Genomic DNA, 25,191 nt, shown 5'->3' on the forward strand with positions numbered 1-25,191 from the left:
TCTGTTGGAGATAAGGGCAATTTGGCTGGCCTTGCAGCACTTTCACCATCTTCTGGCGGGTCACCCGGTGCGGATCCAATCGGACAATGCCATGGCCGTGGCCTACGTAAATCATCAGGGGGCACTCGCAGCAGATCAGCCATGCGCGAGGTAGGGCAAGTCCTCCGCTGGGCCGAGAACAATCACTCTGTGATCTCGGCAGTTTACATCCCGGGCAAGGAGAACTGGGCAGCGGACTTTCTGAGCCGACAGGGTCTTGCGCCCGGGGAATGGTCTCTTCACCCCGATGTTTTTCGGCAGATATGTCTACGCTGGGGAATACCGGACGTGGATCTAATGGTCACCGGGTCAAATGCCAAAGTACCCAGGTTCGTTGCACGGTTTCGAGATCCAGGAGCAATTGCCGTAGACGCACTAGTCCTATCTTGGAACCAATTTCATCTTCCATATCTGTTTCCCCCTCTGGCGCTGCTTCCAAAGGTCGTCAGGAAGATCAAGTTAGAGGGAGTTCCAGCAATTCTAGTCGCCCCAGATTGGCCTCTGAGGTCATGGTACGCAGACCTAGTTCAGCTGATCGTCGGGGTTCCTTGGCAGCTGCCAATGCAGCCAGATCTTCTGTCGCAGGGGCCGATATTCCACCAGAACTTAGAGGCTCTGCGTTTGACGGCTTGGCCGTTGAATCTTGGATTCTGACCCAGGCCGGTTTTTCTCAGAAAGTAGCCTCAACTATGGTTAATGCTTGAAAGACAGCTTCAGCACGCATTTACCACCACACCTGGAAAGTTTTTCTCTCATGGTGCAGGAAGAAGGGTCTTCCTCCTCTTCGGTTTTCCATTCCTAATGTCCTAGCTTTTCTCCAATCTGGTTTAGACTCAGGTCACGCTCCAAGTACCGTTAGGAGGCAAATATCAGCCTTATCGGTTCTTTTCCAGCGCAGGATCGCTACCAATCTGCAAGTAAAAACTTTTTTGCAGGGAGTCTCTCATATAGTCCCTCCTTACAAAGCTCCGATAGAAGCTTGGGACCTTAATTTGGTCTTGAGTGCTCTTCAGGAACCTCCATTTGAGCCCCTCCAAGACGTTCCTTTAATGTACCTTTCTCTGAAGGTTTTGTTTCTGGTAGCTATAACTTCCATTAGGCGGGTATCGGAATTAGCGGGCTTGTCCTGTCAGGCGCCGTTTCTACAATTTCATCAGGATAAGGTGGTACTGAGACCAGCACCTTCCTTTCTGCCAAAAGTAGTCTCCTCATTCCACATTAATGAGGACATTGTCTTGCCTTCTTTTTGTCCTGCGCCTACACACCGGGTGGAAAAAGCTCTCCATACTCTAGATTTGGTGAGAGCTCTGAGAAGATACGTTTCTCGGACCGCTTCTTTTCGAAAGACGGATGTTCTGTTCGTTCTTCCTGCGGGCCATAAAAAGGGACTCGCAGCCTCTAGATCGACCTTAGCCAGATGGATAAGAACCACTATTCAGGAGGCCTACCGTATCAAGGGTGCAGCCATCCCGGCTGGGATCAGGGCACACTCTACTCGGGCGGTAGGGGATTCCTGGGCGCTTCGGCACCAAGCTTCAGCAGAGCAGGTTTGCAAAGCGGCCACTTGGTCCAGCCTGCACACTTTCTCTAAACATTATAATATCCACACTCAGGCCTCTGCTGATGCAAGTTTGGGAAGGAAAATTCTGCAGGCTGCAGTATCGCACCTATAGGCGGTAAGTGCCTAGGGGTTTATTCCAGTGAGTCTTCTTCCCACCCTGGGACTGCTTTGGGACATCCCACAGTCCTGTGTCCCCCAATGAGACGATGGAGAAACAGGGATTTTTGTGTTACTCACCGTAAAATCCTTTTCTCCGAGTCGTTCATTGGGGGACACAGCTCCCTCCCTATTCATCTTGTTATTTGTCTATGGGGTTGTTCAGACTGTAGTATTATTCTAGACATGTTGTCTTTGCTCTAAATGCTGTTTTGTTTTCTCTATCTCCTACTGCTTGTGCACCAAACTGGAGCTGTCAGGGCCAGTGGCAAGGTGTATACTAAGGAGGAGGAGCTAACTTTTTTTTAATACCTACTTAGTGTCTGCCTCCAGGCGGCAGTAGCATACACCCACAGTCCTGTGTCCCCCAATGAACGACTCGGAGAAAAGGATTTTACGGTGAGTAACACAAAAATCCCTGTTTCTCTGGCATCTGATGGACAGGTCTGGGTTTGGTGAATATCAGGAGAACTTTACCCACCTGACTGGATTGTGTCAACTGTAGCATTTGGTGGCGGAGGGATAGTGCTGCTGGGTAAGTTTTCATGGTTTACCTTAGTTCCAGTGGAGGAAAATCTTAATGCTTCAGCATACAAGACATTATGGCCAATGTAGCCTCGAACTTTGTGGGAACAGTTTGGAGAAGGCTCTTTTTTTTTATTCCAGCGCAAAAAGCAATGTCCATAAAGGCATGGTTGGGGGAGTTTGGTTTGGAAGAACTTGACCAGCTACACAGAGCCCCAACCTTAATTCCATCCAACACCTTTAGGATGATCTAGAACAGAGATTGCGTTCTAAACCCTCTCTTCCCACGTTAGTGTCTGACCTCGCAAATGCTTTCCTGGACGAACGGGCAGAAATTCCTACAAAAACCTCCAAAGTGTTGTGAAAAGTGGGAGCTTTTATGGAGTTGGTCCACATTTTGTAGCTATATTAAAGAAGCACTCCCCCCATCAAAATTTTTGCAGTCATCATATTATACAGTACTGTGTACTTACGATTTGCTAATTGTACCTTCTACCCAGATAATTATTCTCTTTTCCATTAGGTCTGTGAGATCATGTGATAAAAAACTGACAAGCTGAATCCTTCTAAGCTCTATGTAGAAACAGGAGGTCAATTTTCTCTGTATGAGTCATCAGTCACTGCAGAAGTCCCTGGCAGGGGGAGGAATAAGCAGCTGGGTCAGGAGATGAAGAGAGGGATAAGGCAGGGACAAGAGACTTCCTGTTTGTACATAGAGAAAAGAGAAGAATTATCTGGGTAGAAAGGCAACATGAGCAATTGTAAGTACACAGCACTATATAGTATGATGACTGCAATATAAAGAAGATAAAAACTGATGGTGGAGGAGGAGGAGGAATGCTTCTTTAATACCTATTGATTTAGGATGGGGGAGTCATTAAAGCTCCAGTAGTAGGTATAATGTGAACGTGTCCCATTGCTGCTGACCATTTATTGTGATAGAGCTGAGTGGGTTGTTGTAGGGGGTGATGCATTAATAAGTCATTACTAGTAGCGCTCTGCTAATTTTGGCTTTACATTAAATTTGAAGAACAAACTGAACTGCTTTTTCCTGTTTTTCTTTTTTTAAGTCAGCAGATTTGTAGTCCTTAACAAAAGCTGCTTGTGTGAGGCGACAGAGCCTGATTCTGGGTGTGCAGTAATTACTCTCGGCCTTGGAAGGGAAATATTAGCACTGCGCTTTCAAGAAAATTGGACGGCATGTGCCAATATGAATCGGGCCATTGTGACCGTTGTAAACAATCATTGTATTTTATTCCACAAAAATGTGACAAAGGAACAACTCCACTGGTGTAAAAATGTGTCCTGGCATATGAGGCTCAAGGCAAACTCAAGGGAGCAGATGAAGAGGCCAGCTCAGAAGTTCAAAATCAATCTACACCTGATTGTTTCCAGGCTGTAACCATTTTTAGTGTGTTTGCACCGTAGCTTCATCTTTATAGCACAAGTTTGAGTATTATATATTTTGTAGGTAAAATTTAATTTTTAATTCGAAAAATCTAAATTGAGGTTTTGTTTTTTTTTTTGGGAGGAAGATGTAAACTTTATATAAAATAAACATCAGTTGTAAGATGTCTGAATTGTGTTTTACGCAATATTGCGCGTTTAATAGAGGCAGGCACATAACACTATGATATGGTAAGGTCATGTCTCTTATTCCGTCGCTGTCATGCTTCCTTCCTAATGTTTCCTGTATACCTTAAGTAAGGGCGTTCTCAGCGCTTCGCAGAAGTATGGATGGCTGTCTTGGGAAAACAGTGGTGGCGGCAAAGTTTATACACAAACAAGCTCAAGTTTGACTCGTTTTTGCTGAATCTCCTATTTCTTGTTCCGTCCTTTCTTTTGCTCCTGATATTCAGCATTTCTCTTGTTCTGTGCCATTTTATCGCTAACTACCGTTTGTTTGTTTTTTGCAGTCTTCCTTGGTTATTATTCTCACACTTTTGGCGTTCATACTTTTTATTTTTCAGGCTTTTGAAGTGGCCGAACGCGAGTTGGGAATCCCAGCGTTACTCGATCCAGAAGACATGGTGTCGATGAAAGTGCCGGACAGGCTTAGTATCATGACCTACGTCTCCCAGTATTATAACCATTTCCGTAACGCTAACCCAGGTGATGGCAATGTAGATGGGGACGAGGGCAAATCACATAATGTTGTTCGCGCTAATTCATTGATTGTTGCCTCTACAGCAGGGCTCCCTCAGCTCAGACAAACTTCTCCAGCAGAGCCTCACCATGGCCAAGATACCGCTCCCCAGGTGAAATTTTTTTTTTTTTTTTTTAACGTAGTAGTAAAACAATTGTTCGATTCCATTGCAAAGACATCAACGCTAATTAATATGCTTCTAGGATAATCTGGAAACCACCAGTGCTTCCACTCGCGTGGCTCTGAGCAGCACCTGTGCCTTATGCCAGCAACACGTCCATCTCGTGCAACGGTACCTCGCAGAAGGAAAGCTTTACCACCGCCAGTGCTTCAGGTCTGTCTCGGAAACGTACCTTTGCCATTTCTTGTTTTAGTCACTGGACATGAAATTGATCTCTGTCCCATATAGAATTCCCATGCACCACTGAGGAGAATGTTCCTCCCAAAGATATCCGAGGCACCATAGACATCCTTATAAAATCCAATCTGTATTCCAAATATTTCTAACACCACAGCAGTGAGGAGACAAAAGTAGAGCAACGTTATGGCCTTTCTCAAGTCTAAAATCCAGTCACAATTTGATAAAATTGATCTCTGCCATTTCTATTTCTTTATTTTATGTCTCATAAAAGGCTGTGGTGAGTGGGGGCCCTGCCTCTAAGGTGTCCATATATCCATTTAGAGTCAAAGGACAGGGATTGTCTACATGCGAATACCCCATATGTGTTGTGTACAGGGATCACTGCACACAGCGTGTCTGGATCGTGATGTACCATGCTGCAGGGTCTTTGCATTGACCAGTACTACCCACATTAAGCACCAACATTGTAGTTACACAGGGGCTAACATAGCAATGTCTGGTACAGAGATAGACCTTTAGTGAGGCCAAGGGCTCAGTGCACGGTTACACCACCTCAATTTGTATTCTGGGGACTTTCTCCACTTCTATCTGCCCGAACTCCTCCCGTGCTTGCACACTGACTCTGCTGAGCCCGGGTGCTCGCACGCATTGTCAGTGCCTTTTCCTACTCTCTGTGTCCGCCGCCCGCTACACTGATGCATACAGAATTATAGCTAACGATCAGCTTCAGAAAGGAGCCAGGGAGGGAGAATACTCTCGCTTATACTGTTTGCAAGCGGGCAGGCAATATCGATGCACACACAGTCGGTGTTCTGGACAAGCAAGTGCTGTCTAAGAGGGGGAAGTCTCCAAATTACAAATTAATGGGGTGGACGGTGTTAACTGTGCACGGAGCCTCTTTGGCCACATCAGGGGTTTACCAAAGCCCTCTCATTTGAATAAAAAGTACCCCTATATAGCTGTATAGCTAGATGAACACATTTTGGGGGTGACGAGACTCCCTTTACTCCTTCTTATCATAGTGTAATTAGAGGTAACATAGTAACATAGTTAGTAAGGCCGAAAAAAGACATTTGTCCATCCAGTTCAGCCTATATTCCATCATAATAAATACCCAGATCTACGTCCTTCTACAGAACCTAATAATTGTATGATACAATATTGTTCTGCTCCAGGAAGACATCCAGGCCTCTCTTGAACCCCTCGACTGAGTTCGCCATCACCACCTCCTCAGGCAAGCAATTCCAGATTCTCACTGCCCTAACAGTAAAGAATCCTCTTCTATGTTGGTGGAAAAACCTTCTCTCCTCCAGACGCAAAGAATGCCCCCTTGTGCCCGTCACCTTCCTTGGTATAAACAGATCCTCAGCGAGATATTTGTATTGTCCCCTTATATACTTATACATGGTTATTAGATCGCCCCTCAGTCGTCTTTTTTCTAGACTAAATAATCCTAATTTCGCTAATCTATCTGGGTATTGTAGTTCTCCCATCCCCTTTATTAATTTTGCTGCCCTCCTTTGTACTCTCTCTAGTTCCATTATATCCTTCCTGAGCACCGGTGCCCAAAACTGGACACAGTACTCCATGTGCGGTCTAACTAGGGATTTGTACAGAGGCAGTATAATGCTCTCATCATGTGTATCCAGACCTCTTTTAATGCACCCCATGATCCTGTTTGCCTTGGCAGCTGCTGCCTGGCACTGGCTGCTCCAGGTAAGTTTATCATTAACTAGGATCCCCAAGTCCTTCTCCCTGTCAGATTTACCCAGTGGTTTCCCGTTCAGTGTGTAATGGTGATATTGATTCCCTCTTCCCATGTGTATAACCTTACATTTATCATTGTTAAACCTCATCTGCCACCTTTCAGCCCAAGTTTCCAACTTATCCAGATCCATCTGTAGCAGAATACTATCTTCTCTTGTATTAACTGCTTTACATAGTTTTGTATCATCTGCAAATATCAATATTTTACTGTGTAAACCTTCTACCAGATCATTAATGAATATGTTGAAGAGAACAGGTCCCAATACTGACCCCTGCGGTACCCCACTGGTCACAGCGACCCAGTTAGAGACTATACCATTTATAACCACCCTCTGCTTTCTATCACTAAGCCAGTTACTAACCCATTTACACACATTTTCCCCCAGACCAAGCATTCTCATTTTGTGTACCAACCTCTTGTGCGGCACGGTATCAAACGCTTTGGAAAAATCGAGATATACCACGTCCAATGACTCACCGTGGTCCAGTCTATAGCTTACCTCTTCATAAAAACTGATTAGATTGGTTTGACAGGAGCGATTTCTCATAAACCCATGCTGATATGGAGTTAAACAGTTATTCTCATTGAGATAATCCAGAATAACATCCCTCAGAAACCCTTCAAATATTTTACCAACAATAGAGGTTAGACTTACTGGCCTATAATTTCCAGGTTCACTTTTAGAGCCCTTTTTGAATATTGGCACCACATTTGCTATGCGCCAGTCCTGCGGAACAGACCCTGTCGCTATAGAGTCACTAAAAATAAGAAATAATGGTTTATCTATTACATTACTTAGTTCTCTTAGTACTCGTGGGTGTATGCCATCCGGACCCGGAGATTTATCTATTTTAATCTTATTTAGCCGGTTTCGCACCTCTTCTTGGGTTAGATTGGTGACCCTTAATATAGGGTTTTCATTGTTTCTTGGGATTTCACCTAGCATTTCATTTTCCACCGTGAATACCGTGGAGAAGAAGGTGTTTAATATGTTAGCTTTTTCCTCGTCATCTACAACCTTTCTTTCCTCACTATTTTTTAAGGGGCCTACATTTTCAGTTTTTATTCTTTTACTATTGATATAGTTGAAGAACAGTTTGGGATTAGTTTTACTCTCCTTAGCAATGTGCTTCTCTGTTTCCTTTTTGGCAGCTTTAATTAGTTTTTTAGATAAAGTATTTTTCTCCCTATAGTTTTTTAGAGCTTCCATGGTGCCATCCTGCTTTAGTAGTGCAAATGCTTTCTTTTTACTGTTAATTGCCTGTCTTACTTCTTTGTTTAGCCACATTGGGTTTTTCCTATTTCTAGTCCTTTTATTCCCACAAGGTATAAACCGCTTACACTGCCTATTTAGGATATTCTTAAACATTTCCCATTTATTATCTGTATTCTCATTTCTGAGGATATTGTCCCAGTCTACCAGATTAAGGGCATCTCTAAGCTGTTCAAACTTTGCCTTCCTAAAGTTCAATGTTTTTGTGACTCCCTGACAAGTCCCCCTAGTGAAAGACAGGTGAAACTGCACAATATTGTGGTCGCTATTTCCTAAATGCCCAACCACCTGCAGATTTGTTATTCTGTCAGGTCTATTAGATAGTATTAGGTCTAAAAGTGCTGCTCCTCTGGTTGGATTCTGCACCAATTGTGAAAGATAATTTTTCTTGGTTATTAGCAGAAACCTGTTGCCTTTATGCGTTTCACAGGTTTCTGTTTCCCAGTTAATATCCGGGTAGTTAAAGTCCCCCATAACCAGGACCTCATTATGGGTTGCAGCTTCATCTATCTGCTTTAGAAGTAGACTTTCCATGCTTTCTGTTATATTTGGGGGTTTGTAACAGACCCCAATGAGAATTTTGTTACCATTTTTCCCTCCATGAATTTCAACCCATATGGACTCGACATCCTCATTCCCTTCGCTAATATCCTCCCTTAAAGTGGACTTTAGACAAGACTTTACATAGAGACAAACCCCTCCTCCTCTCCGATTTTTACGATCCTTTCTAAACAGACTGTAACCCTGTAAGTTAACTGCCCAGTCATAGCTTTCATCTAACCATGTCTCGGTTATTCCCACTATGTCAAAGTTACCTGTAGATATTTCTGCTTCTAGTTCTTCCATCTTGTTTGTCAGGCTTCTGGCGTTTGCGAGCATGCAGTTTAGAGGATTTTGTTTTGTTCCAATCTCCTCACTGTGGATTGTTTTAGAAATGTTCTTACCTCCCTTCTGAGTATGTTTTCCTGGGTCGTCTTTGTTCGAGTCTAATGTTTTTCTTCCCGTCCTCTCTTCTTCTAGTTTAACGCCCTCCTGATGAGTGTAGCGAGTCTTCTGGCGAATGTGTGTTTCCCAGGTTTGTTGAGGTGTAGTCCGTCTCTGGCGAGGAGTCCATCATACCAGTAATTCACACCGTGGTCCAGGAATCCAAATCCTTGTTGTCTGCACCATCGTCTTAGCCAGTTGTTTGCATCAAGGATCCTGTTCCATCTCCTGGTGCCATGCCCGTCTACTGAAAGGATAGAAGAAAAAACTACCTGTGCATCCAGTTCCTTTACTTTCTTCCCCAACTCTTCAAAGTCCTTGCAGATTGTCGGTAGGTCCTTCCTTGCCGTGTCATTGGTGCCAACATGTATCAGAAGAAATGGGTGGACGTCCTTGGAGCTGAAGAGCTTTGGTATCCTATCGGTCACATCCTTGATCATCGCACCTGGAAGGCAGCATACTTCTCTTGCAGTTATGTCCGGTCTGCAGATGGCTGCTTCGGTGCCTCTCAGTAGTGAGTCTCCCACCACCACCACTCTTCGTTGCTTCTTGGCTGTACTTTTTGCTGTCACTTGTTGCTGTGTGCCCTTTTCTTTTTTGCTTGCTGGTATTGCTTCATTCTTAGGTGTGCTATCTTCATCCTCTACAAAGATTTGATATCGGTTCTTCAGTTGTGTGGTTGGTGATTTCTCCATGGTCTTCTTGCTTCTTTTGGTCACATGCTTCCACTCATCTGCTTTTGGAGGTTCTCTGACACTTTTTGCACCTTCTGTGACCAGTAGAGATGCTTCTGTTCTGTCTAGAAAGTCTTCATTCTCTTTGATGAGTTTCAAAGTTGCTATTCTTTCTTCCAGACCCCGCACCTTTTCTTCTAAAAGGGCCACTAGTCTACACTTCTGACAGGTGAAATTGGATTCTTCTTCTGGTCGATCTGTGAACATGTAGCACATGCTGCAGCTCACCATGTAGGTTGTCACATCTGCCATGTTGCTCCTAGATCCTGCTGACTTGCTGTGTGTTTTCCTTCTTGTGTAATCTACTCAGCCAAGCTCTCTTGCAATAATGTCCTACAGGCAAAAATTTGGTGATGCTTTCGAAGCAGCTGGTCCCGGCTGTACCCAACGATCTTCTAGCTTAGGGAGACTTCGCTTCTCCCAGAAGGCACCTGGAATATGCAAATTAGCCTCCTGAAGCTTGAATCCCTGGTTTGGTGATGCTTTCGAAGGTGTTGTCCCATCTCCTCCACTCATGGCATACTCACAGGATGCGGGTCACGGCGTGGGCACCTGCATCTATTGGCAGAACGGTGCCACCTCTATACTGACAGCAGCACAGTACTGGGCCAGTGTCCAGACAGGTGCCAGTATAACTGGTGGAACCCGAATGTATCATACATTTATAGAATAATCTGTTTACTTGCGAAAAATGTATGAGGTTGAAAACCTCCTTATAAAGATAAGGTCGTTTCGTGGATTCTACCGAGGCTTTGAGATCTGAATGCATGATACTTTTTGGGTTGCTTTTAATGGCGGCTCAGTGACTTGCCTTGTACTTGGCATTTATGAATGTGGCTTTCATCTGCCTTGAGTGTATGTTTGCTCTATTGAGGGTCATTCACACCAACATATTTGTGGTCAATCATACGCTTGTCTTCAGAGTTTACCTACTACAAACAAAGCTTTTGTCACATATTTGCCTACTTCTATCCTAGTACAAGAATATTACCAAATATTTTCCTGGTTGGATGTCATATATTTTCACTTCTCGTATCTCAGCGCTGCTGTATGGGATTGTGTTCTATTTCTCCTGGTTTTTTTTTTATTCTTTGCCCTGTTACCTGTGTCCAATCCATAGGTTTATTTGATAAAGCAGAAATAAGGTCCTTGTTTCCTTTTTACATATGATCAGGTGTAAGGAATGCTCTGGCACTCTACTTCCCGGTTCATACCAACCTGGTCCTGAGACTGGCACATTTGTGTGCACCCATCACTACCGACTACGGCCAGGCACCAGCAGTCCAGAGTCTGATGAAAGAGGGTCTGTACAAAACAAAGTCTCGACTCCACCAAAGCCACGCACCCCACCAAAGCCGCCTCTTCCCAACAAGCCACAGAAAGAACTTGATGGGGACTCTATATCGGAGTCCCGACCCGTGCCAGCACCAAGGAGAACTGATGTAATGCCACAACCTCTGCCACGGGCACGGTCTGCAGCTGGCCAGAGCCCAGCAAGGCCAACAAGTCTCATCAATGGTATGTTTTTATAAAATATTATCTTGATTCAGGTGAGACCTTTAATATATGCACAATTTAGACTCAAATGTAGCTAAAATTTTGGTAAAACACTAAAGAGCCATAGTAAACATACAAATACAAAAGTCCTTCCCATGAATAGCATATAGCAATGTACTCCCAAATTAGTGTCTATAACCGTTACCCAAGTTCACACCAATGGTACCCGATAGATTATCTGGTCAGTTAGGTAGTAAAATGATAATTGGGCCATGGCCTATGGTAGCGGGTAGATGATGAGGTGTAGGTACAGTATCAGAGGTAACACGAGAAGGTGGTCCTCAAACAAAAAGACCAGGTCTTATAACTTCTGTTCACTTATAATAAGCCAAACAGTACAAGGATCTGGTCCTGTCCCTGGTGGGAGGTGAATATACCCTACACCAAATCGCTAAGACCACATCCTTGTGAAAAGGCCCGCGATTCTGGTACATTGCCATAGTAAAACCAAGTCCCCAACATGCAGCAATAGAAATAAGCGCCGACCCAAGATGCCATGTTTTTGTCCCCCCTACCCAAAAAAAACAAAGTGGGACTCGTCAGGAGACATAAGGCTTGAGGTTCTTGTAAAAAGGTGCCAGGGAAGTGTTACAGTCCTGCCGGCCTGCTCCTCTTTGTGCATGTTGTCAGTAGGCAGAATACTATGCATGTATTTCAGGGCCACTATGCAAGGTTTGCGGGCCTTTTCACAAGGGCTAGGGCTTGGGCTAGGTCCATAGGGTATGTTAGCCCCCTCTTGACCCTCCAAGAAGACATTTCAGGGACATGAGCCGATCTTTGGACTATTTTGTCTTTTGAAATCAAACATTTTGCTATCCCGTGTGGACCGAAGCGGTAACACCTGACTCTTTGAACACGCTGTCATGTTACCTACACCTCGTTTATTGTAGGTGTCGGTCCACTGACCAGATAATCGTTTTGGTACCATCGGTGCTATTATTGGGTAACAGTTTTAGACAGTAATTTGGGAGTGTAATACTACCTGCCCATTCATCTGAAGCATCTTGGTGTTTGTATGTTTGCTAGTAGTGATGAGCGAATATACTCATTACTCAATTTCCCGAGCTCGCTCGGTTGTCCTCCGAGTATTTTTTAGTGCTCGCAGATTGTTTTCTTCGCCGCAGCTGAATGATTTACAGCTATTAGCCAGCATAAGTACATGTGGGGGTTGCCTGGTTGCTAGGGAATCCCCACATGTAATCAAGCTGGCTAATAGCTGTAAGTCATTCAGCTGTTGCGAAGAAAACTAAATCTCCGAGCACTAACAAATACTCGGAGGACCCCCGAGCGTGCTCAGGAAATCTCGGGTAACGAGTATATTTGCTCATCACTAATTACTAGTGGATCTCTCTGTGCCTTACATTGAGTATATGTTAAATGCCCATCCATATTTGAGTCTTCTATGAGCATAGCGGGCTGTCTATTCGATTGAAGATGACCACAATAGTCATAAGATTTTTTCGCGGTTTCTGATCAGTACAATTTATCCAACTTTATTATTTTTTTTTTAATCCAATGAAGGTGACCAGCCGATATCGACTCCACCAGTTCCTAAACCAAGAGGCAGACCGAGATCTTCTGACAGGTACACAACTACGATGTGGAAGCTAACAAACTCGAAATGTTACACATAAATGAATATAAGGTCACTCGTCAGGACAAAGGTACTTACCATAGAGAGTGACATGATAGGAGATTCGGAGGCTGGCCACTGCATCCTTCTACTATGCTCACTAAAGAGTGGTGGTGCATTGTGAGAAGCCAGTCAGTCGGGGTCTGTTTTGTATGTAGGTTAATAAGGGGTTAAACATGTTAGGGTAAGTTCACACAGGGCGTTTTTGCTGCGTTTTTTGCTGCTTTTTACAATACCAGCAAAGCCTATGAGATTCCAGAAATCTCATGCACACACATTGGTTTTTTGTGTGATCAGTATTTTGTGCTTTGCTGTGTTTTTTGGACATAGAGCATGTCACTTCTTTCAGCGTTTTTGCTGCGTTTTTTCCCCCTTTGACTTGAATGGGTGTTGAAAAAAATGCAGCAAAAACGTAGGTATCATTATTTGCTGCGTTTTTGCTGCTGAAAATCCAAGGACATTAGCATGGACAAAGTGAAAAAAAAAAAACGCAACAAAAACGCGCCTAAACCTGCGCTTTTGACGCAGCTTCTTTCCTGCCAAGAAGATCTGGTTTTGCTACAGAAAAAAGGATAAGCAAGCCATACATTCCATGTCCTCTCTAAATCATATAGAAATGTATTTTTAATAAAAGCAGATCTGTCTCCAGACTTCTCAATGCAATCTGAATAGTATATTACATAAACCTATTGCACCTGATGAGTATAGTGTACTTACTTTGGAAATCTATATCAGAATGGCTGCATTATTCTTTATCAAAGATCCTCCCCATGGGTTTGAATATCCGTACTATACTACCATTCCTTCATGGTTTTCCAAAGTAAGTACACCAGCTTTGTCAGGTCTGAGATCTGTCCATAAATGTATGCAGACAGTATAGTGAAATATTGTATTACTCATTAGGTGTCTTGTCTCTTTTAGGGAGGAAGATGGAAAACGACAGAAGGATCCACCTTGGATCTCTTTGGTGGCGGCATCTGAGCCTAAAAAACGGGCTCCGCCGCCGCCTCCTCCACCTGCGGTACGAAAACAGGAGGATCTGGAAAAGAACAGCAAATCGCCCGAAGATGACGCCAATGGCAGTTCTAAGCCCAAACCCTATAACCCGTTTGAGGAAGAGGATGAAGAGGAGGAGAGTGAAGGTAACTTAAAGCCAAGCCATCCATGGTATGGAATTACCCCAACCAGCAGCCCAAAAAGTCGAAAAAGGCTAGCACCTAAAGCTCCCAATGCGTCTCCTTTAGGTAAGAACATCTGTAGTTCTCCTACTGACCGCCATCTTATTGAGCATTCATCAGGTGATGATTTACATCTAGTATACTGTAGACTAATCTTTTTCTCTGTCTGCAGCTCAGCATTCTGGCCATCGCCTTTCCCGACTGTCTCGCTCAGAGCCTCCATCAGGCAGCCCTTCACCAGCCTTAAGCACAGAGAGCCTTCCTACAGAACCTTCCAGAAAAGATGAAGAGCCAGAAAGTGTTCCGAAGAGTTCCTCCGAACCAACCATCCACTCGCCCACTACATCCGGACCACCAAAGGAGGGGAGCACAGACTTCCTCAGCCATTCCACAAATAGCCACGATCAAAGCCACTTATCAGCCAACACCAGCCTTTCCTCCTCAGGGGATGTAGCCAGCACTAGTGAGGTACAGGAAAGCCTTTCCCCAGAGAAGAGAGACTCCTCCTGTGATAGCCTCCGGGCTAGCCCCAGCAGACCAGCCCCACAGCCCCCGGATCTGGATGCGAGTCCTTCTTCAGAAGCCAAACAGACCCCAAAGGTATCGTTACTTAGCATATGTACACTACAGCAATGGAAGCAAAATATAGTCGTTTCTTCATTTGTACTTTACCAGATCATGCAGTTTGGAGTCTGACAACAAATTTACTTAGAATCTATACATTTACCATAGGAAAAGTAGCAACTCTGCAAAACTCTAGTTGCAAATATTATCCATTGTTTAATCTAGAAGTACTGTGCATATTGATGTGCATCTATGGTAAAACAAAAAAAACAAAAAACCGACCCTGTAACCTGATCCTGCAGTAAAATTTCCAGACGATCCTCTCGCACCACATCTGAAGTGTGTCTCCAAGGTTTTTATCAACAGGGTTCCCTAATGGAAACCTCGGAAGTACATGTTGAGTGGTATTTGTGGAATATGGGAATGCAAAAAAATGACATCTGGGTGTGTTTTCTACTGGATGCCTTGTAGAAAGGCTGAGGCTGCATCACTCCTTCATATAACAGAAACCCCAACCAGGCACAGGCCAAAACAACGTTCTTTTGGCTCTCGTCTGGTGAACAGGGGCCTGTGCATCCGTTTAACTTGTATGCTGGTAGTATTCCTGGCTTGTATCGGAAATGTACGCCGCTGATAGTGTGAACAGAGACTTATATCTGTCTGTTTCTACTTCTTCCAAAAGATGCACAAGTGAAATGGGAGAAGGACTGTAGGATCAGACTACACAAGATGTATCTGTAGTCTGATACCATGGAGACACAGCTGCTGGAGACACTAAGTATATGTTGCTTAGATCAGGGGTGTCAAACTGCATTCCTCAAGGGCCGCAAACCATGCGTGTTTTCAAGATTTCCTTAGCATTGCACAAGGTGCTGCAATCATTATGCGTGTAGGTGATTAAATTATCACCTGTGCAGTACAAGGAAATCCTGAAAACATGACCTGTTTGCAGCCCTCGAGGAATGCAGTTTGACACCTCTGATTTAGGACATGAGAGAGAGAGAGAGAGAGTGTGAGAGAGTGAGTTGCAGGAGACGTTTTTTGTATCCGGCAAAAAAGCCTGAAGGGACGGATCCGGCACAAAACAGATGAAAAGCATGTCCTTCAGGCACAATCTGGCAGTAATACAACTCTATGGGGAAAAAACGGATCAGGCGTAAGAAAAAAACTGATCCAGATTGTGCCTGAAACTGCCGGATTGTGCCTGAAACCAAAAAACTGATGTGTGAAAGCAGCCTTAGAGGGAACCTGTCACCTTGCATACCTCTATTAATATTCAGATATGGGTTTATAAAGGTGCCCATGCGATAGTGCTGCTCCCAGGAGAATATAAACTTTATTCTACCGGCTTTTAGTCCGACAGGCATGAGCAGCGTCTGTAAGCACGCCCCAGCCCTTTGACTAACGTCATCTCTGCACTGCTACTGCACTACCATCTGCACTGTGCAGACGGTTAATACACATGTCAGGGTGTGCTTACAGTCACCGCTCAGTGTCCCAGCGTGGTGACTGTAATTGCTCCAGCCACACCTGCACGACTGAAAGCCGGCGGCTCACCAGGAGGAATAAAATTAATTTTCTCCCGGGATCCGCACTTTCCATACAACATCCTGGCACCTTCATAATGCTATTATCCTGCAGATTAACTCTGTATTTGCAGGTTAACAGCGGTTATCTGACATGATGGGTTCCTTTTAAGCTTTTATTCTGGATTCATTGGAACTATACAATTTATGTTGTAAATAATACCGTGATAGATGGACCTTTGGTGGAGAACATATTGTCATTGTTACACACCTCTATGAATACTAAGCTCCTGGTAAGACTTTTTTAAGTTTGTCATTTTCTTCATTGTTGACTTTTTTTATTCCACCCTCCCAAGGCATCATGCAAAGAGAACCCTTTCAATAGAAAGTCTTCCCCAATCACCTCTCCTACGAACCGAAAAAGTAAGAAAGGTCCAAAACCCGCTCGTCCACCTGCACCAGGACATGGCTTCCCCCTTATCAAACGCAAGGTGAGGCGAAGAATAGTATACTGTCGCTGTATAGAGCTATAGGGAGCAATGTCTGTATACCGACCCCCCTCTTGGCCTGTAGGTTCAGGCCGATGACTACATCCCTGAAGATGAAATTCACATGGAGATGGACGCCATTGAGATGCGGCTCGACGCACTCGAGCATCGGGGAGTAGAGCTTGAGCAAAGGCTTCGCAGGCTGGAGAATGGTGAGCAGGGGCAGAGTGTGCAAACACGGTATGAAAAAGATGGGAAATGGGTCATAGTTTGTCATTTTTCTTCTCGCTTCCCAGAGTCGGAGGAGGACGGTTTATTGGTAGACTGGTTCAAACTTATCCAAGAGAAGCATACACTGGTACGCCGAGAATCTGAGCTCGTGTACACGTGAGTATATTGGGGTGTATCTGCGTGATGAGCCATTATATAGTACAGCATCAAATTTAAATTACCGTATAAGTGAAGAGTAAGCCTTGTAAATGTTCTTAAAGGCGGTTTCTATTTCATCTTCTCAGTATGAAGCAGCAGAGTCTTGAGCAGCGTCAAGCTGATGTTGAGTATGAGCTTCGTTGCCTTCTCAATAAACCAGGTAAGAATGCCTTGCGGAACTCACCCGTTTATTTTTCGGCTGTTTTAAATCAGAGTAAACTGCTTTTCTACTTCACTTCATTAGGGGACACAGGACCATGGGTGTTATGCTGCTGCCACTAGGAGGACACTAAGAAGACTTGAACAAAATTAACTCCTCCTCTGCAGTATACACCTCCTGCTGGCTGTAATTGAACCAGTTCTTGCTTAGTGTCTGTAGGAGGCACTTGGGTCTGGGATTCAGACCCCAACGTTATTTTACTTTTTTAAATTTTTTATATTTTTAAGTTTTTTTTCTTCACTAAACGAAGGAGCGACGGACCTCTTCAGGGGTCTGATCTCCCCGAATCATCAACAGGCGGGAGCGCGGAGTGTCGCCTCTCCATACCCCCTCCTGCACAATTTCTTTTCCATGCCTGGGCTCGCGTTAGGGTGACGGTTCCCTTAGGGTCCCGATCTCCCCACACCACCAACAGACGGGAATACGGAGTGTCGCCTCCATGTACCCCCTTCCGGAGCCAGGCTACAGCCGGACTATAGCCCTGACCATCCCTAGGGACTGAGCCCATGGGATGTACAGAGGCTCCCCATTGGTGTTCATGCAGCCCCCACTGCATCACCACTGACTGCTAGCAGATGATGGAAGGAGGCAGTCTGTCTCTCTCCACCTCCCTATCAAAGGGATGGTGGACTGAGTGGCCTAAGAAGCACAGCACATTTTCGGTTCTGCTACATCTGCGCTGCAGCACCTGACAGTGAGTAAGCACAGCATCCAGCGGAGGCAAGAGGGCTCCCTTTAGGCACAGAGAAGGTCCTGGTCCCTGGGGGGGTCCTGATGTCCGGCGGCATTTTTGCCGATTCCGCGCTCCCCTCTCATTGCGCAGCGGCGCCAAAAAGTTTAGTCCCCGGCTTCTGGCCGGACTAGGCCGCGGTTCTCTTTTTCCTCCGCTCACCCGGTGGTTCCGACAACGGCCCAAAATTTAGTCCCCGGCTTCTGCCAGGACTAGGCCCGACTCTGCCCTTAATTCCACCTACAGAGGCGGTCCCCTCTGTGCTTCAGGCGCTTCTCATACCAACCGAGAAGCGCCACTGTAATCTCGGCGGCCATCTTGGACTCGCACACACGTGTGTGGCTGCGTTTTCATTGTGTTATAAGGCACAGTAGAGCGGGTAGAAAGCGGGGACAAGGGACACCATCCTTGCGGGCACAAGACAGGGCCTGGGTAAGCTACAAAACTGAGCTTAACCCCTTCTCTGCAGTACACTTCCAGAAGTACAGTGAAGTATCAAGGCTACACTATGTCACAGCATTCTCCGATTGGCCGAGAGGAATCACTCGGTCATTGCAGCAGTCCACATCCCGGGAGTAGAAAATTGGGCAGCAGATTTTCTCAGCCATTAGGGTCTCGCCTTGGGAGAATGATCTCTTCATCTGGAAGTTTTTCAGCAGATTTGCCATCGCTGGGAGATGCCGGATGTCGATCTGATGGCCACGAGGCTAAATGCACAGGTTCCACAGTTCATAGCCCGTTCTCGCGATCCGGTAGCCATTGGAGTGGACGCACTGGTTCTCCCGTGGCATCAGTTTCGCCTTCCTTATGTGTTTCCCCCTTTCCCATTACTTCCGAGGGTCAACAGGGAGATCAGATAGGAGGCGATATTCCAGTAATTCTAGTTGCGCCAGATTGGCCCCGGTGAGCGTGGTACGCGGAACTGGTACAAGTCGTCGCCGACGTTCCTTGGAGGTTGCCAGATCATTACGACCTGCTTTCCCAGGGCTAGATTTTCCACCAGGACTCAGGGGCTCTGTCTTTAATGGCTTGGCCGTTGAATCCTGGGTTCTAGCCCAAGCCAGTTTTTCCCCAACAGGTGGTTTCCATCTTGATTAGCGCTCAGAAGCCCGCGTCACTGCGCATTTATCATCGCTTTTTTTCTCATGGTGCAAGGGCCATGGACGTTACTACCCCCATCCCCAAACTCCCACCCCCTGTGTTTTTAATCCCTTCCGTTTTGGAATTTCTACAGACTGGTCTCGAGAAGGTAGCTTTTTCTGGTGGCGATAACATCGATCCGACCGGTCTCGGAGTTAGCGGCTCTATCCTGTTGAACTCCGTTCCTCATTTTCCACCAAGACAAGGTAGTCTTGAGGACGTCTCCATCCTTCCTACCTAAGTTCGTTTCTTGCTTCCACCTAAAAGAGGACATTGTCTTGCCTTTGTTTTGTCCAGCACCTGTCCATCGTATTGAGAGGGCTCTTCACACACTCGATGTGGTGAGAGCTCTTAAAAGGTACGTCTCACGGACTGCGCCTTTCCGCAAGTTGGATGCCCTGTTTGTGCTTCTGGAGAGGCTCAGGAAAGCTCTACCTGCTTCTAAGGCTACAATAACCAGGTGGTTTTGCTCAGCGATGCAAGAGTCTTACCGTGTCAGTCAAGCCTATTCCAGCGGAGATTAACGCACACTCCACTCGGTCAGTGGGTGTCTCTTGGGCCATTCGCCACCAGGCGACAGCACAACAAGTTTGCAAAGCTGCGACTTGGTCCAGACTGCATACCTTTGTGAAGCACTACAATATTCATGCTCAGGCTTCTGCAGTTGCGGCCCTTGGCAGAAAGATTCTGCAATTATCGGTAACACATCTGTAGACTACGGTACATGGGGTTTTCAGCTGTGTGCTATTTCCCACCCAGGGACTGCTTTAAGACGTCTCATGGTCCTGTGTCCCCCAATGAGGTGAAGGAGAAACAGTTTTTTTTGTGAACTCACCGTAAAATCCTTTTCTCTGAGCCACTCATTGGAGGACACAGCACCCACCCTGTTAGCCTGATGTCTTCTGTTTGTTACTTGGTTTGACATATTGTTTTCTGTTTGCTTGTTATAAGCTCCTACTGCTTTGGCACTGAACTGGTTCGATTACAGCCAGCATGAGGGTGTATACTGCAGAGAAGGAGCTAATGTTGTTCATGTTTTCTTTGTGTCCTCCTAGTGGCAGCAGCATAACACCTATGGTCCTGTGTCCCCCAATGAGGGGCTTGGAGAAATGGATTTTACGGTGAGTACACAAAAATCCCTGTTTATTCTGCTATTTAAAATCTCATTTGCTCTCATGTGAATTTTTCTCCTCCTCTCATGCTAGTGCGATTACCTCTTGTTGATAGGTCAGGTAGGTCTAACTTATGAGGTTACAAAATAGGACCAAAAATGTATCCACAGCCACCAATTGTTTGTAAATAGAGCTTGGCTGAGCAGCAGTTGAAAGAAGCTTTTAAAGAAGCATAGATTTATGTAAAAGAGCACTGCTACATTTTTATGAGAAGGAAGTAAAATAAGGCCAAAGTATATTACAAAAGATTCATAATTTTACAATGCCTGGCAGATATCTAAATTAAAAAAGGTCGTCTTTAACAAGAAAATAAATATTCATGACCATCTGTAAAGTTAACATGTGGTTCGTGAATTTCTGTAATTACTTTTAAAAAAATTCCTATAAATACATAGCTTGTTTATAAAGTAGTAGAATTGCATGCTGTTAGAAAACTGCATCATTATAGCCTAAAGATGACCCTGGTTACCGTACTCTCTACAGAGAAGGACTGGCTGGATGAAGACAAGGAAAGGGAAAGGGTCCTCATGCAGGAACTGGTGACCCTCATTGAACAGAGAAATGCTATTGTCAAGTGCCTAGATGAGGACCGGCAAAGGTATTTTTCCTACTGTCCTACGTTTCGGAAATAAAACAGTTTTGTTAATTTTTTTTTTTTTTTGCTGTGGTTGTGTGTGTCCTTCTATTATATTTCAATGGTATAGATGGACTGTGTTTACAGTGTTTAGCCGGCTATCAAGAACTGAACTAAAGCTTGAGCATTCCGTATTTATATTTTTTATTACACAATTTTTTTGTTGTTGTAAAATTTAAAACCAAGAAATGAATAAGGTAACCCTGACCCACTGATATGTAAAAGAGGAGAGAGAGTATGGAATAAAGAAAAAAAAGGGGGGAAATATTACTCTTTAGAGATTGGATTAACAACAAGAAAGAAGTCTGAGGAATATGGGGTGTGAGTGAATTTGGGGGAACACTCGGAATCACGAGCCCAATCCATGCCGGTTAGGGGTAAGATTATTATATCCATTTTTTTGGCAATAAAAAGTAGATAAACAAATCCAGACAAGTCACTTATGAGGCAAATACTAGCGTGGAGGAGAATTGCAGAATTTAGCCTATATGGGCCTTTATTTCTACACTAATGAGCTATAACTGTAGGACCTGTCCAGGTGATTTCCATAAGTCGGGTCCTGGAGCATTACAGCCGCAGCAGGGGCGACACTTGGTGCAATCGAATTTCATTTAAGAAAGAAAATATTGACAATAATAACGTACTACTCAAGTGCACAGAATAGGGTAAAACATAGCACCATTTATCATCCTACATGAGTCATCTTCCTGTTGTCTTAATTTAAATGTAAATGTGGAAGTTCATGCTTATTCCGTAAAAGAGAATTCGGGCCTCGCTTATCGAAACCGTCAACAGGAAAATCCATTCTGTATTGAGTTGTGGGAAGCTTTGATGCATATGCAACTCTTGATTTCATGAAAGTTTTATTAATTTGAAGCCAAAAGGAAAAGCACAGGGTATATTCTATTGCACGCCTCGTTCCAGAGTTATTCCTCCATAGAGACGTCTTCCTCCATATTAGAGTATGACATGGCGGCACTCGGAGCTATAGTCATTAGTGGTGATACTCGTGTGCCGAGGGTGCTCTGATATGCACCGATTATCGCAGATGCGCAAGTGACTTGTCCGAGTCCCCGCGGCTGTTAGATAGCCTCAAAATATGCGGGGATCGCCCCCCAGTGTGAACATCACGCTAATTTTCTCTTGTAATAAGTACTAGGTTACACAGCTAGCCCAGAAAGGCAGAAGCTCAATATTGTGTTGATAAAAGCTACCAAATTGCCTCGTTTTGTACCATTCATTCTCCAATATTATAAGTTCAATAAAATAGAATAGTTTTTGTTTTACATATAATTTATTTTTAGACGCACTCTCTGTTCTAAGCTCAAAGGGAATCTGTCACCAAGTTTATTGCTACCCCACCTGTGAACAGTATGATGTAGGGGCAGAGACCCTGAGTCCAGTGATGTCACTTCACTGCAGTTTTGCTCAAATCACTTAATCTTCTGCAGATCCAGCAGTTCTCTAAATGCTGAGCTCCATATAACCCCTCCCGCACCACTGATTGGCAGCTTTCTGTGTGCACTGTGCATAGGCAAAAAGCTGCCAGTCAATAGTTGTGATGGGATTACAAAGAACAGGAGGACTACATGTCATGAGACAACTAGTCCTCTATTGATGTCCTGCTGATAAAGCACTGATTTTATTGAAACTACCACATACAGCCCAGTAAGTGACACATAGCTGGAACCAGTGTCTCTGCCCCTACTTCATACTGATTTCAGATTACATAGTAAAAAAAAACTGCTGACAGATTCACTTTATTGCTATACATTGGAGCTCTCCTGCTTTGCCATTTTTCTTGACTGGCTGGCAATATTGGATAATTACGTTGTATTTACTGCTTTGTAAATTCCTTGAACAGATCCCAATTGGTTAGATCGTTACAAGCCATTACTTGCTGGTAAATGTCGTAAGCAATCTGGATTTCCTCTGTAATTTAGGACATAAAAAACATGGAGCTCATTTTTAATTTCCATAATTATACTGCCATTAAATGTTTATATCATGGCAGTCTCCGAAACGGTTTATTAAAACGGGACATGGAAGTTTCACCCCTGTCTTCCCGAGAAGGTGAATTTCCGATTCTGGAGGGGTAGTTCCCCTATATATGACATTGAAGGGTAATGTATGAACAGGGAAGTGTCCTCTCTAACTTGGCCCCTTTAGAAATCCATTTATCTCCAGCTTGCTTACCTGTTCACAATAACGGTAATTTTGAGCATTGGTGCCCAAGCGGTTACCTGCCACTGTATATAACATAGGGCTTTCTAACAGGAAATATTTTGAGTAAATCACCTGGATACAAGTATTTTAGTCTTATTTAATGGCGGCAGTAGAAATCATGGGGACACGGCGTCATTCCATTAAATTGATGTTGGTGTGATTTTTCTATAGGGAGGAAGAGGAGGACAAGTTAATAGAAGCAATGATCCAAAGGAAAGGTAAGACGCTCCTGGAAGGCTGCATTGTGTCTTTCCATGAGAAAGAAGCTGTTTAGATTAAGGAATTGTGATTATTCCGTAAGCTTCTCCATCTTTCCTCTTTATCAGTCATTGAGTGAAAATAGGGATTTTTGTGTGTACTCACCGTAAAATCCTTTTCTCCGAGCCACTCATTGGGGGACACAGGACCATGGGTTATGCTGCTGTCACTAGGAGGCTGACACTAAGCTGAGACAAAAAAAGGTTAGCTCCTCCCCTGCAGTATACACCCTCATACTGGCTTCCAGAGACCCAGTTCAGTGCAAAAGCAGTAGGAGAATAACAATAAAATATCAAGAAACATTAGAGTATAACATGTAAAAACAAAACAGTCAAAACCTGAAAAAGGTAACGAGCTGTAAGGCTAACAGGGTGGGTGGTCCTGTGTCCCCCAATGAGTGGCTCGAAGAAAAGGATTTTACGGTGAGTACACACAAAAATCCCTATTTCTCCTTCGCCACATCGGGGGACACAGGACCATGGGACGTCCCAAAGCCGTCCCTGGGAGGGAAACAATACACCAAATAACTCCGTGTACCATCTGACTACTCCGTGTACCATCTGACTACAAATGCGCAACGGCTGCTTGCAGAATACGTCTGCCAAGGGCCATGTCCGCAGAGGAGTGAATGTGGACATTGTAGTGCTTTGTGAAAGTATGCAGGCTGGACCACGTTGCAGCCTTGCACACCTGCTCCGCTGTAGCCTGATGCCGGATGGCCCAGGAAGCACCCATCGACCGAGTGGAGTGTGCTCTAATCCCCGCCGGGATAGGACTGCCCCTGACCCGATAGGATTCCTGGATAGCAGATCGAATCCATCTGGCTATCGTGGCTTTAGAAGCAGCCAAACCCTTTCTGTGACCCTCCGGGAGCACGAAAAGGGCGTCCGATTTTCTGAAATGAGCCGTTCTGGAAATGTACCTCCTAAAGGCCCGTACCACGTCCAGGGTATGAAGGGCTTTCTCGACCCTGTGTCTAGGTTGCGGGCAAAAAGAGGGAAGAATGATGTCCTCGTTAAGGTGAAAAGATGAGACCACCTTAGGGAGAAAGGCCGGAGAAGGGCGTAGAACTACCTTGTCCTGGTGGAAGGCAAGAAACGGAGCCCGGCAGGATAAAGCGGCCAATTCTGAAACCCGTCTGATAGACGTCACGGCTACAAGGAAGGCAACCTTCCAGGAGAGGACAGAGAGCGGAACGTCCTGAAGGGGTTCAAACGGAGGTTCCTGAAGAACCCCCAGGACCAAGTTGAGATCCCAGGTCTCTAATGGCATTCTGTAGGGGGGTACCACATGGGAGACCCCCTGAATGAAAGTCTTGACTTGAAGGTTGGCAGCGATCCTGCGTTGGAACAACACGGATAACGCTGAGATCTGACCTTTGAGTGAACTCAGTGCCAAGCCGGAATCCAAACCGGACTGAAGGAAATCCAAGATGCAAGGGATAGAGAAGACAAGCGGAGGGTGACCTCGGAGCCTGCACCATGAGAAGAAAGTCTTCCAGGTGCGGTGGTAAATGGAAGCGGAAGACGCCTTGCGAGCGCTTAGCATGGTGGGAATGACCTGCTGAGAGAAACCAGCTCGAGTTAGAATCCAGGTTTCAACAGCCACGCCGTTAAACGTAGGGCCCCTGAGCTCTGGTGGCAGATCGGTCCTTGGCGAAGCAGGTCTGGGCGGTCTGGTAACCGCCAGGGGACGTCGGCTACGAGCTGAACGAGCTCCGCGTACCAAGCGCGACGTGGTCAATCTGGGGCAACTAGAATGACCGGAATTCCCTCCGTCTTGATCTTTCGGATCACCTTCGGCAGCAAAGGAAGTGGAGGAAAAACATATGGGAGTTGAAACTGATTCCAAGGGAATATCAGCGCGTCCACTCCGATGGTCTGAGGATC

General features: G+C 45.0%; 1 protein-coding gene across 3 annotated transcripts in view; it reads left to right on the forward strand.

Annotated features, from left to right (window-relative positions):
- MICALL1 (MICAL like 1) overlaps nucleotides 1–25,191 on the forward strand; it is a 75,505-nt gene that overhangs the window by 34,742 nt on the left and 15,572 nt on the right. The window contains exons 3-15 of one of the 3 annotated variants that reach the window (XR_011315023.1): nucleotides 4,252–4,393; nucleotides 4,472–4,539; nucleotides 4,631–4,761; nucleotides 10,722–11,065; nucleotides 12,626–12,689; nucleotides 13,659–13,981; nucleotides 14,088–14,515; nucleotides 16,362–16,496; nucleotides 16,579–16,705; nucleotides 16,790–16,880; nucleotides 17,009–17,082; nucleotides 20,068–20,133; nucleotides 20,668–20,744. Coding sequence is in view for 2 of the 3 variants with exons in the window: in XM_069736951.1 (XP_069593052.1) it covers nucleotides 4,252–4,393; nucleotides 4,472–4,539; nucleotides 4,631–4,761; nucleotides 10,722–11,065; nucleotides 12,626–12,689; nucleotides 13,659–13,981; nucleotides 14,088–14,515; nucleotides 16,362–16,496; nucleotides 16,579–16,705; nucleotides 16,790–16,880; nucleotides 17,009–17,082; nucleotides 20,668–20,782; nucleotides 23,216–23,262 (2,089 nt within the window). In the remaining variant the exon portion in view is untranslated. Of the gene's footprint in view, nucleotides 1–4,251; nucleotides 4,394–4,471; nucleotides 4,540–4,630; nucleotides 4,762–10,721; nucleotides 11,066–12,625; nucleotides 12,690–13,658; nucleotides 13,982–14,087; nucleotides 14,516–16,361; nucleotides 16,497–16,578; nucleotides 16,706–16,789; nucleotides 16,881–17,008; nucleotides 17,083–20,067; nucleotides 20,134–20,667; nucleotides 20,783–23,215; nucleotides 23,263–25,191 lie in introns of those variants that run through there. The other 2 variants (XM_069736951.1, XM_069736952.1) reach the window with 2 other exon arrangements.

Source organism: Ranitomeya imitator, chromosome 8, assembly GCF_032444005.1.
Source record: "Ranitomeya imitator isolate aRanImi1 chromosome 8, aRanImi1.pri, whole genome shotgun sequence".
Taxonomy (NCBI): domain Eukaryota; kingdom Metazoa; phylum Chordata; class Amphibia; order Anura; family Dendrobatidae; genus Ranitomeya; species Ranitomeya imitator.